This window comes from Glarea lozoyensis (assembly GCF_000409485.1).
Source record: "Glarea lozoyensis ATCC 20868 chromosome Unknown GLAREA1, whole genome shotgun sequence".
Taxonomy (NCBI): domain Eukaryota; kingdom Fungi; phylum Ascomycota; class Leotiomycetes; order Helotiales; family Helotiaceae; genus Glarea; species Glarea lozoyensis.
This window is the reverse complement of record NW_007360983.1, coordinates 922,086-934,651: the sequence shown is the minus strand read 5'-3', so window position 1 is coordinate 934,651 and position 12,566 is coordinate 922,086. Positions and strand designations below refer to the sequence as shown.

At 46.6% G+C, this 12,566-nt stretch overlaps 4 protein-coding genes across 4 annotated transcripts; 2 read left to right on the top strand and 2 right to left on the bottom strand.

Moving 5' to 3' along the window:
• Nucleotides 1–327: 327 nt before the first annotated feature.
• Nucleotides 328–1,432, bottom strand: GLAREA_08960 (Putative isomerase YbhE; the record flags this gene model as incomplete). The annotated part of the gene is made up of 3 exons (XM_008077921.1): nucleotides 328–768; nucleotides 817–1,312; nucleotides 1,365–1,432. 3 exons carry the CDS (start codon nucleotides 1,430–1,432, stop codon nucleotides 328–330), a joined length of 1,005 nt encoding a protein of 334 aa, XP_008076112.1.
• Nucleotides 1,433–2,418: 986 nt separating this feature from the next.
• Nucleotides 2,419–5,057, bottom strand: GLAREA_08959 (Aconitase iron-sulfur; the record flags this gene model as incomplete). The annotated part of the gene is made up of 5 exons (XM_008077920.1): nucleotides 2,419–3,429; nucleotides 3,487–3,991; nucleotides 4,040–4,350; nucleotides 4,404–4,964; nucleotides 5,016–5,057. 5 exons carry the CDS (start codon nucleotides 5,055–5,057, stop codon nucleotides 2,419–2,421), a joined length of 2,430 nt encoding a protein of 809 aa, XP_008076111.1.
• A 1,734-nt stretch (nucleotides 5,058–6,791) lies between these two features.
• Nucleotides 6,792–9,998, top strand: GLAREA_08958 (uncharacterized protein; the record flags this gene model as incomplete). Its single annotated transcript, XM_008077919.1, has 4 exons — nucleotides 6,792–6,848; nucleotides 6,910–7,039; nucleotides 7,091–7,283; nucleotides 7,346–9,998. 4 exons carry the CDS (start codon nucleotides 6,792–6,794, stop codon nucleotides 9,996–9,998), a joined length of 3,033 nt encoding a protein of 1,010 aa, XP_008076110.1.
• A 703-nt stretch (nucleotides 9,999–10,701) lies between these two features.
• GLAREA_08957 (uncharacterized protein) lies at nucleotides 10,702–11,969 on the top strand (the record flags this gene model as incomplete). Its single annotated transcript, XM_008077918.1, has 3 exons — nucleotides 10,702–10,893; nucleotides 10,947–11,225; nucleotides 11,313–11,969. 3 exons carry the CDS (start codon nucleotides 10,702–10,704, stop codon nucleotides 11,967–11,969), a joined length of 1,128 nt encoding a protein of 375 aa, XP_008076109.1.
• Nucleotides 11,970–12,566: the final 597 nt, after the last annotated feature.

Sequence of the window (12,566 nt, the reverse complement as noted above, 5' to 3'; positions counted from 1 at the left end):
GAGGCATAGCGTTGGCGTTGGATACCTTAACTACTTAAGCACAAGATAAATCGACAAAACCAATCATGCTCCATTGAATTAGTGAGACACAATACAGAATGCAAAGTCACAGTATTTCATTATGTTTATGTTCAACCAACAAATTTACTTCATTAAGATGATGGGGTATGGCTCCAATATCCTTCCAACGCCATGCTATGCGTGACCAAATGCCACCGAGAACGCCAGAATTACCCAACTAAGATGTCCACACTCCCAAACGGGCAATGCTAGATTACGCATCCTCGACAGAACCTTACGTGAAACTTTTGAAAATGTTTAACTTCCTCATCGGGCTTCCGAGTAATCATTAAGAGCCACGCAAACGAGACCCCGATGATGACCATTGTACTGCCTAATAATTTGCTGACTGTGGAGTTCCCATAACCGGGCGTAGTGGTCAGAACATGCAGTCACGAGGTAGGCAGAATCGGCGCTGAAAGCGCAATCCCACACCCAGCGTTGGTGTCCGGTCAGTGTACTTTCGAGCTTGAATGGTTTCTCGGTTTCTTCCTTGCTCTTTACCTGGCCAGGCTGGGGAATCATGGACTCTAAGTCCTTGACTTCCCAGATCTTGGCCGTGCAGTCGGCGCTACATGTTGCAAGATGCTTGACGTCTGGGGAGAGTAGCACGCGAGTTATGGTCGAATTGTGAGCTTTGAAGTGGGTAATAGGGATGAGTTGGGTTTTTTCACGTAGTTGAAGGAGGTGCCAGACGTAGACGTTTCCCTTTCGGAGTCAGTAAAATCATACAAGCAAAGTATACACAAAACATACCGAGTTTGTGCTTGCACACAGTGTAGAGCCATCACTTGCTACGGTGACGCTCGACACCGGCTGATCCTCTTCTGGAATCAATTGATGAGAGCAGCTGTTTTCTGCCAAGTCCCATACACGAACGTTCCCCCCTCTGTCGCAGCTGATGATTTCGCCCTGATTGGGATGTATAACCACATCATTAACAGGAGGCCCATGAGTATAACTTCTTTGCACGGTGCCACTACGAGTTTCCCAGATCTTCACCGTCCCATCTTCCGAACTAGTGACCATCCACTTTCCTTCGCAGTGAAATGCGACACCTGTAACATTGCCAGTGTGCCCCTCGAACGCGAGTATAGGATTGGGATTCGTCGACTTGATGTCGTAGAGCTTGACATTATGATGGCCAGCTGCGGCGAGGAAACGTTTATCGGGAGATATGCAGAGCCTGTTTACTTGCGACTCGGAATGTTGGATAGTTCTTGAGCAAATTCCTGAGAGGGCTTCCCAAAACCTAGGAAGCATAAGCCAAAGTCCCAACGATCAACAACTGTCGCAAAACATACCGTATGGTATGGTCATAACCGGCTGTAACAAATGTCAATTTTTTAGCAGTTGCAAATCGACGCGGCATTTTTGATGTGTGGAGGAAGCAAGCTTACCTGTGCAGAGAATCACAGACATTTCGTAGTTTCAACTGTGCTTTTACTGTGGTGAATGAATATGCGACGGGGGTCACGGTACAGACCAGAATATGGTGCTGTATAAAACAGCGAGGGGAGTTTGCTGAATGACAGAGCAGTTGCTCATCGCGGGACCTTGACGGGAGACTTCGCTTTGACCAATGGGAGCCCACCTGCAAGTGGTGTTACCCCAGCTTAGGTAATGCGCCCAAACTTAGGACCCCTCCAGCCAAAGGACAATTAGGTCAAGCCGTTAAAGGAGGAGTATATTTAAATCCCTAAGGCGTAAAGCTGTTACAAAAGGATCTGAAAGCGTAGGGGCAGATCCCTCGTTCTAGTTCCGCCGCAAATGTTGCCTGAGAAGTTAGTTTTCCAATATCCGATAAAGAGGGACAGAGAGTGGAGGCCGAATGGGACTCCGGCTCTGATGTTTACGCTCAATTCGATGCGGCGATGGGTCATATTTAAAAGAAGGAATGAGGGTATTTAACATGAAGGACTTGAACTATAGTGTTGTATTTCAGACCCTTTTAGAGAAGCTTAATCGGTATAGACGAGGAAGAGTTGATTTGGCCAAAAGAAAATCCTCAAATCAAGTTACACATCAGTGATCATTTATCAGGCTCGGAATCGTAAAGTATACATTTCACATCGAACCAAATAAGTTTCAAACCCCAGAGAAAGGCTCAAGCAGAAGTAGTTGAAGGCTTTTCAGCTCTTATAGATTTCTTTCTTCCTAATGCAGCTGCTCGAATGGTAAGTACATCCTTATTCCAGGTATGCTGTCACATGTAACATATTTCGGTTAAACGTTCAGCCTCATCAGAAGAGATTCGAGCTGCGCAGAACTGCCTTTTTGTGTATAACCCTTATATGCAGTCGTATCCTTATCATTTACAATTTTGCACCCTCAACGCCGACCCCCATCCTAAATCACTCATTTCTTCGCCATCTTAGCAAGTACATTCAAAGCGCTACCGGCAAGAATGAAACGGCACTGGTCTTCGCTCATGGTATGTTTAGTCTTAATTTCCAAGACCTCACCACTCTTCTTCGTGACTTTGAGAACCACATTGCCTTTTCCACCAGATGTGAGAACATCATATAATCCGACAGTATCGACGTGATCACAAGCGTCGACAAGATCATAGTCCGATTCGTTGGCAAAGGTCAAGGGTACCACTCCCTGCTTCTTAAGGTTCGTCTCGTGGATTCTTGCAAAGGATTTTGTAAGAATGACACGACCACCGAGATAACGAGGTTGGAGAGCAGCATGTTCACGAGCAGAACCTTCTCCGTAGTTGTGTTCTGCTACTACCAGCCATTCGAGACCTTTGTCTTTCCATCGCTGCGCTAGTTCCGGAATGGAGGAAGTAGATCCATCGACGTCGTAAGCCACATTCACTTCGCCTGTAGCAGCGTTGACTGCGGTGATGAGCGTATTGGCGGATATGTTTGGGAGATGGCCTTTGTACTTCAGCCATGGTCCGGCAGCAGAAATTGTGTCTGTGGTGCATTTCCCGGTGACTTTGTATAGAACTCGAAGGCCTTTCAAGTCTGACTCTGGGAACGGAGCAAATGGGTCTAGAAGGGCGAGACGATCAGAGGTCGGGGAAACAATGACCGGTGTGGAAGGGGAGGGAGCGCCTGACGTGGGGAGGAAATCAGGGTTTCCAATTTCGAAGCCGGAGGCTGGTAGTTCTGCGCCGGATGGAGGATTGAAGCGGAAAGTTTCACCATGAGGAGTAGTGAGGCTGTCCGTGAGGGGGTTGAAGGTGGTAGTTCCAGCGTAGGACATAGCTGTCACTAACTCGGGACTTGCAAGAAAATTCATAGTGTTGGGGTTACCGTCATTGCGGCCTCTGAAGTTGCGGTTGTATGATGTGAAGATTGCATTGTCATCTCCTTTCTTGACGCCATCCGTTCTGGTCCACTGTCCTATACAAGGCTGTAATCATTGTTAGCGTTTGACACCTCGTCAGCTTACGATCAGGATTTTTCTTACACCACACGCATTTGCAAGAACAACACCTCCAGCGTCTTCAAACGTCTTGAGAGTTTCGTCTTTTTCCAGAGTGGCTCTGATCTGTTCGCTGCCAGGTGTGACGAAGAAGTCATTTGAGGGAGAAAGACCCGCAGCAGCAGCTTGCTTGACGAGATCTTCAGCGCGAGACATATCTTGATAAGAACTATTTGTACAGCTACCAATCAGTCCTGCTGAAAGCGTGGTCGGCCAATTGTTGGTTTTTACGGCTTCGGCAAATTTGGATAGTGGCGTCGAAAGATCAGGTGTGTTTGGTCCATTGATATGGGGTTCGAGCTTCGACAGATCGATTGTGATAACCTCATCATATCGGGCGTTTTCATCAGCGCAAAGCAAGTTGCGCAATGATTCGATGGACGCTATTGTCTGGGCCTGCAGCGCTATGGCTGAACGGTTTGTAGCTTCAAGATATGGAATGTGCCGTGTAGAGAATGGGAAAAGAGACGTCGTAGCCCCAACTTCCGCTCTATTCAAATTATTAGCGTTTCCCTGATATAAGCCTAGAAATACATACCCCATATTACATATCGTAGCCATTCCAGTACAGCTCAGTGTGTCAACGCCAGGGCCATGATACTCAATAATGAATCCAGTGCCACCACGTACAGTCAAACGTCCAGCAAGATGAAGAATAACGTCCTTGGGAGAGGCCCAGCCACTCAATTCGCCTTCGAGCCGAACTCCAAGGACTTTGGGGGCTTTCAATTCCCATGGTGCATCGACCAGAGCATCAACTGCATCCGCACCACCAACGCCGATGGCGATAGCTCCAAGTCCCCCAGCATTAGGGGTATGGCTGTCCGTTCCCAGCATCATTAAACCTGGCTTTACGGACATTAATAAGGTTACCTCTGACATATACTGTCGAGCGAACTTACAGCCGAGTAATTTTCCAGCACTGTTTGATGAATGATTCCTGCTCCTGGTGGCCAAAATTCGATGCCATACTTCTTCGCAGCAGACTCCAAGAAATCGAACACCTCTTTATTTCCCTTGATCGATTCGGGAAGATCGACATCCGCACCCTTCTCCCCTACAATCATATGGTCACAGTGAATACTAGCAGGAACAGCCGTCGATGGTAGATTGCATGTCATAAACTGCAACAACGCCATTTGCGCAGACGCATCCTGCATCGCCACCCGGTCTGGTTTAAGCTTGAGATTTGCATTTCCTCGAATATTGAGCCCATTGTCGGTATTGGAAAGTAACGATTCTTCCACATTGTCTAAATGAGAATAGAGGATTTTTTCCGCCAAGGTCAGCTGCCTCTCGGGCCCTAGAACACGTCGCACTTCATGAAGTTTCCTTAAAAGCTTGGGATATGGAGGAGTCCGCGATGCGATGTCTGGCTGGTAGTCGTGGGAGGATTTGGTGGGTGATATTGTCGCAAGGTTTCGAGCGCATCGTGGACGGAGCAAGTTCAACACATGCGAACTCTGCAACAGTTCGTCAATTAATCATGTCGAACGTAACATAGTGTAACTTACCCTTCTAGCAGACCTGCCACTCTTCGGAAACCCGGCCCTCATTGTGGCTGTTGAGTAATTGCGAACAATTGAACCGCGCATGGAAATTTAATAAAATCGATGGGCATCTTGCGGTATCGGGCCCGCGGTTGGTCAGGAAATGGAATGAAGCCGATTGGTTAGGAGAACGACATACAAAGGCGACCTGAGATCCCCTTCCAACTTGCTAATGATAATCAAGTTAAGTATTAATCTATATATACGTTATTTACCTAGTATTTAATAAGAACTTTCTATCCAAGCAAAGAAGTTATTGTGTCTTCTCATCTAAAGGGGGTTTTTCAACGCTCGTTTGTATTCTCATCTGAAAGGCGTTTCAACACTCATTTGTACCCTTGTACGAAATTCTAACTGCGTACTTAGCACAGTCAGTCCTCATGTGCTTATTTTCTCACAGGCATAATGACTTCGCTCTTATTTAAGGTATATCTGATGTACTACTTCATGTCTGGAGAAAGCGGACAGAATAAAAGGCCACAAAATAATCCAAGAAATCATAATGCCTCAATCAAATGGAAGCAATTGGGGCAATCGGGTTTTCGCGTAGGCGAGGTCGTAAAAACCAAAGCAAGAGAATCACTATTGATCTAATTGCTTTGAGATTTTTCATTATTCACTGATGTGAACAGACTGTATAATCCAGAGCAAGATGGTTCATATTTTCGAGCTTATCAGCATTCATTTTCAAATCGAAATCTAACATCATCGTATTCAAATGGATTTTGCCCAAACGGTTACTATTGTCCTTTCTCTTTTGTATACGTGGACAATAATGACATCGGGCCGTGTTCTAAACCTTTAAATACAATGTTATCACAGACCAAATGGATAGACTTTACCTCCGTGTCGCACCCTAATGAGCAGCAGCAGCCGCCTGCATGTAAGGTTTGCTTCGGAAGAGTGCTATCCGGTGCAATATAATACAATGAATACTACCTAACCTGAAAACAAAGATGTCACATACTCTTGCCCCACGAAATCTTTCTTGGAAGAGGCTCATTGTCTCATCATCTTGGCGCAGGGTCAATACATACCTACCTACATAGGTACTGTATGTTGGTTCGGTTATCGGATTTCGACACTATCCAATCCCAATCTGGGGGAACCTGCAACAGGGACGCTCTTTCACTTTTGACCCACCCACTATCGCTTACTTCCGGGATCTGTCGACAATAACAAGAATACATCGATCTCGACAGCATTGAGATCCATCAAGGATCTCAGATCTCAGTACAGAAGTATCGAAGAAAGGATTCCGAGTATTCTTACGCTTACGATGGGAGGAGAACCTGCAGCGTTGAATACGTGCTGAGCGGCAACAACACGACATTATTTTGTCTAGTGGACCCAAGATACAGAGCAGAACTTGCCACATCTGCACAGGCGCCTGCAACAGAAATCGACAGGAAAGAACGCTTCCTCAAAGATTCTGAGTCAATCGTGTTTTTACTTCTGTTTCGTTTCGAACGCGTCAAGTCTCGGGTCGACCAGAGCGCAAAAAGGATTCAACAAAAGTAAGTCGGAAAATCCACCCTCGTCATTCATTCTTACAAGAATGCATCTCCCAGAAGGTTCAAAATCAATCCTCTGTCGCTCCAAGTCACCAAGAACACACATTTCGTCTTCTATGTTGCCACTTTGGAAAATGGAATTTTGTTACCAACAACGCACGATGATACCTGTATCGTCATATATATGCTGATAGGGCCGAGCAGTTCACCTTGAATATACCACAAAATGGCGGACGAAAGGGCTCAGGAAGAAATGATGGAGTCTGTGAAGGCAGCGATGATGGTTCGTTCACCAAAACACATAACGCTTTTTCTTTTCTTGTCTGTGACTGACAGTAAAACAGGAAGAGCTTGGTATTGCGAGGAAAGATACTCTCCCTCTGGAGGATCGGGGAGGACCTATCAACCAAGCAATGTGCAGTCTTCTCGAGGAAAGAAAAAGAGCTGCAGCTACTTCTGATAATCCTTGGCTAAGTAAGAATTCTATAAAGCTTCATGATCGAATTGACTAACCCAGTCCCACAGATGCCGTCTTCGATGATGTTCCAGAACAGGAACATCTACTAGACTCCATCGCAGATGGACAATTGTATCGCATGCGTAGAAGTATACCAGGAAACGATCAAGGACAAAACGGGAACAGAGGGGGAGGTCGCGGTCGAGGGACTGGCCGTGCCGGACGGGGTGGATATACCGGTACTTCTTCAAGGATGTCAGAGTGAGATCCAACCAGCTCTAGAAACGTCTTATCACAAATTAAATGCTAACGGTGGTACACAGAGCCTCAAACATGCGCACTCCTCCTCCCAGAGGGAATAGTAGGAGAGGTCGAGCAGCTGACCGCATGGAGGATACCGTCGCACGCCTCCGCCAAATGCCTAGCCGAGTAGTAGCCGCTGAATCTGTGGGTCGTAGCCATCAGACGACTGCCAGCCCGCGTCAGACAAACAGGTCGACAGCTAGAAGTCAAGGAAGAGCAAGTCAAAGCTCCAGTATGAACTTTCAACGACCTGTCACTCTTGTTGATCCAGAATCCTTCTTTGCAGCTGCACAGCATACTACTTCCCAGCAGGCAGTGGATGTTACACAAACAAATACATTGGCAGATACATTGGCCCAGAGCTCAACACTCCCAACTAGAGGTGGGCTGAAGGCCTCAAAGTGGGCACCCGTATCCTCTGAGCCATGCTTAGATGCTGCAAGTACGTCTCGGTCACTGGCAGAAGCGCTGAATTCCGTTGAGCCGCCCCTGAGAAGTGACACAAATATTTCGGACTGGGCAGAATCTATTCTTCAAGGTGAGAATAACGCTTGTGTTCCAGTCACCCAGTCCGCCGTTAAAACGGATTCAATCTTGAACAACATTCCTACCAAAGATTGCAGGCCAGCAACCACAGATAAGAACACTCTGAGGATATTCGCTGCAACAGCTCAGAAAGGTGATGATACCAAAACTTGGAACGTCAACGTCCGACTTCATCAATTGTCAAAATCGCATCCAGTTGTTCTTGAGATAGAAGAAAAGGCTGCTGAGAACAAGATTCTATTTGAGGGAAGCATTGCGGTGAACTCGCTCTTAGAGATCATGGAAAATGACCCTCGTGTCATAACATTCTGCAACGTCTCACCAATCGTGAGAGATTTGATTTGGACGGTGAGGTTCATACTTCCACAATACGCTGTTGCATGTTATAGTATATTGACCAGAGATCCTCTCCGGCCGGTACGTGCTGAGTGTAGCAACACGGTCCCGCCTTTGTCGAGCAAAGCCACACCTCCTTCGCATGAACAGGATGGACTGATGCCGGTTTCGACTTCCACGTCCGGGGTAGCGCCTGAGTCTTACTCCCCGCTGAAGATCAGCAGTCAGACTCTCAGAGAGCTTAAATCTCTTGAAACATTGATCGACTTCGATGATGAAGATTCAAACATAGACAGTTCGCCACAAGATCTTCAGGAACTATCAGCCCTTGGGGATCTTGCTTTCCTCAACGACGATTATACTGTGCTAGCGGTACTTGCAGGTATAACCAAATACTATGAGGGGCCCTTCCTGGACACTTTATTTGACAGGGTCGAAGACTCTAATATTGCCCGCGATGCCCGGAAAGAGGAGGTACTCCGTTCTGACAAGCATCTCAGAGCATCGGAAGAACTCGTTTGTGAATACTTCAGACAGTCAGAGACATTCTCGAGGCTTAATGAAGCAGAAGAACGGAAGTACCTTGAGGTTATGGGGTGGAAGCTCCTAGCTAAAGCACTACTCCTTCGAGACAATTCGGCTGCTGAAGCAGCAGCAGAGGGTGAAGGAGATCCATGTTTTGCTCAAGCTAGCCCACTTAACCCTCCCATTGGTACCCTGAATCAGAGCCTGTCGTTCCCAGATGATAATGATCTAGCGACTGAGCTTGAGAAGAGCGTTAAAGAACACCGGGTCGAAGAGAGTACGGCCAATGTCCTAGAAGAAGAGGGGAAACCACCTATCCGCATCACCTACTCTATTGACGAGCTCCTTATTCTACGCAACCGGGCTGCAACGATCAACAAGGTGTTACTATCTCGAGAAGATATGTCGAACAGGTATCCCATTCCCAGGTCAAATGTTCCAATAGCACAGGCACATCCAAGATCGAATCAAGCTTCTGGAAACTTTCAAGGCCCACCACAAGGCATACAAAGTGAAAGCAACTATGGCCAACACCAAAATGCAACGAGCACGGCTAGCAAAACTCAGCCATACATGTTTGGGCAAGCTCAGACTGCTGAGAGCAGAAGCGTGAACGAGTCGATCTCAACACCATCTGTCGACGGCTCCATAAGTCGCGCACTTGCTACCAAACAACCGGTCACCTCTGTGCAAGGCTGGAATACCTTCTCCAAAAGAAGCAACTTGATTACCAATGATACACCTGATTCTCCCAAAAACGACAGGACAATGACAGTTGAGATTGTTGAAATATCACCTGATCACGTGTCAGAAGAAACTGAAGCTCCGACAAACACACAGGTCTCAAACCTTGCTAGATCCTTTAGAAAGTTGAATCTTGAGAGTGATGAAGATCTCGTAGCATTGCCTACAGTTTTGGGCCCTGGTTTAAGCGCCTCTCGATGGGCTACCAAGCCCATCACTTCACAGACATGTGTCAGAGCTATTCCGAGATCATCTCGGCCGGCAAGCACTTTTGACGGAAACATTACATATGGCAACTTTCCGCCACGATCCGACATCCACCTTCGCCAACCCTCAAACGAGTCCTCTGACATCGAAGCGCTGTCCTCATTTTCAAAAGCTATCAATGTTAGCCGTGGTCATTCGCAGCAGCCAAGTCTCCAAAAGTCGTCAAGACTAGCCCCAGTCTCACAGCTTCCGGAAGATGACAGTATGCAAAGTATCTTACAAAGTCGTCTCAATCATAGCTTATCGCTTCGTTGAATGGTCGCATACGGTAGTGACACTCCTCAGCTTGAGATCACTACAGATGTGTGTTTTGAAGAAGTGGTTGGTATTCAAGGGGGGTTGGTCCTATACATTTGCAAGAAGTAGAGATAAATAGGTCATCGTTTGCCGCAACTAAAAGATTGCTTCTGGCCAGAGATTTGTGCAACCTTACAGACCCACGTGAGACCTAAGTATTTATGAATGGGGCCCTTTGTTCCCTCGCGCCGTTGGGACCCCTAAATTCATCATCGCCACCCACTACAGATCTACAGCAAAGGCGGCGCCGTAAGTAGTAGCTGGGCTCCAGGTGGGCATGATAAGTGGTTTGCCAATTGACGAAATAATATGATCTTTTCAAGTGTGTCTTGAACGAGTTCCAATTTAAGATACTTACCCACTCTATAGTATATAATAAGTCCACAGAATTGTAAGGAGGTTCTGTCATTTCTGTTGTCCACCGCAAGTTGAGAGGAAGGTAACAGTCACGTGATTGAATGCGGTTTACCGTACGTGACCTGCCATGCTGCTTTCAACATGCTGCTTTTAATAATTATGGGGAGATGCTCCAAGCTTCTGGAAATCCGACTTGATTTCAACAGGTGCAAGTTTGACTGGCGATGGACGTTGAAGTCCGAATAATATAACTTTGGTCGATCTTCCTAAAACCTCCAATATTCTGGCATCTCAATCGTTCAATATGCCAGCCTCTACCTCTACGATCACTACGTCTCGACCAGACAGCAAAGATGAAGCTACGAAGCGTTTACGAACACCGCCAGTAAAGGAGACTGCCCCTCCTCTCGAGGTCAAAGAGAACGACTTCTTCTGGACATATACAGAGGAGCCCCATCGTACACGTCGACAAGCTATCATTAAGGCACATCCCGAGGTAATCTCTCATTTATCATTTACTCTAGATTCCAATTGACCCTTTACTTCCAGGTAACGAAACTCTGCGGGCCAGAACCTCTCACGAAATACGTCGTAGCCCTCGTTGTCTCTATCCAACTTCTATGCGCATATCTCCTAGAAAACACACCGTTCCTATCATGGAAGTTCTTCCTAACTGCATACGTGGTGGGTGCCACGGCAAACCAGAATTTGTTCCTGGCTATTCACGAGATTTCACACAATTTGGCCTTCAGGAGTCCGGCGATGAACAGAGCCTTGGCCGTGTTTGCAAACCTGCCAATTGGTATCCCATATAGTGCTTCCTTCAGGGTACGTTTTGATCTTCCCGAGTGTTGGTCTTGCACCCGTAGACGCGGTATAAGATGGGTCTGCGAACATAAGCTAATGCAAAAATAGCCATACCACCTAACACACCACAAGTCTCTTGGCGTAGACGGTCTTGATACCGACCTTCCTACAGCCCTGGAAGCTGTCTTCTTCGATTCTCTCGCTGGAAAAGCCTTCTTCTGCACCTTTCAAATACTCTTTTACGCTCTCCGGCCTATGTTCATCTACAAAGTCCCGTTCACCGAGATCCACTTCATCAATATTGCTATCCAAGTTCTCTTCGACCTCTTCCTGGTTAAGACTTGTTCTATGCACAGTCTCTACTACCTAATTCTCTCGTCCTTCCTCGCCGGTTCTCTCCACCCCTGCGCCGGTCACTTTATCGCTGAACACTACGTTTTCGACCCACCCGAGACCGCTAAGGACCCTCTCACCAATACGCTCATCCCCGAAACATATTCTTATTATGGCTCACTAAATTTCTTTACCTACAACGTTGGTCTGCACAATGAGCATCATGACTTCCCAGCGGTTCCATGGACGAGGTTGAGGAAGTTGAATGCCATTGCACACGAATTCTATGATGATCTGCCCAGGCATGAAAGTTGGATTGGTGTCATCTGGAGGTTCATTTTGGATGATAAGGTGGGCATGAGATGTAGGGTCAAAAGGAAGGAGGGTGGAAGAAAAGTGGGTGGGTGGACTGAAGCTGAGGTGCAGTCTTGAGGTGCTTTTCTCTTACGAGTTTGAATTACAGATAGCCCAAGAGTGGTGGATGATTGATGAAAACGAAACCTGTACATAATATTCCAAGTGCGGAATGGTCCCATTTCGTGCATGAATGGCGTAAACTGGGGGCTTAGACTGCATGTGTAAATAGAAATAGAACTTTTTCGCAGTTTTCGATGCACTGTTGTAAGGCGCCTTTTGTCTCTCTATCTCGAATTTATGTTTCTAAGCACAACCGCATCTCCAGCTACGTCAAACGGGTTGTAAAAGGTCCATCTTGAACATATCTAGGATTGTACACTCCTCGTTTTCCCCACTCGCTCTTTCTATGTTATGGTCTACATCTTTCGCCCAGTGACCAGAGGAAGGAGTAGCATGACCTGTACACAAAAGAACGCATGCACTATATTGCGCGAAATCAGAGTGCATTCTGCTTAATTGACTTCTTTAAGGCTTGTGCTATTTTTAGTGTTATAGACCACAAATCATTTCACAGGATACAAGAAAGGGGGCTTTTCTATGTATTGAGACTTAACTTCTAAAGCCTTCTCAAGAATATGTCTACACATTGCTACTGAAGCTCGTAGCTATAGT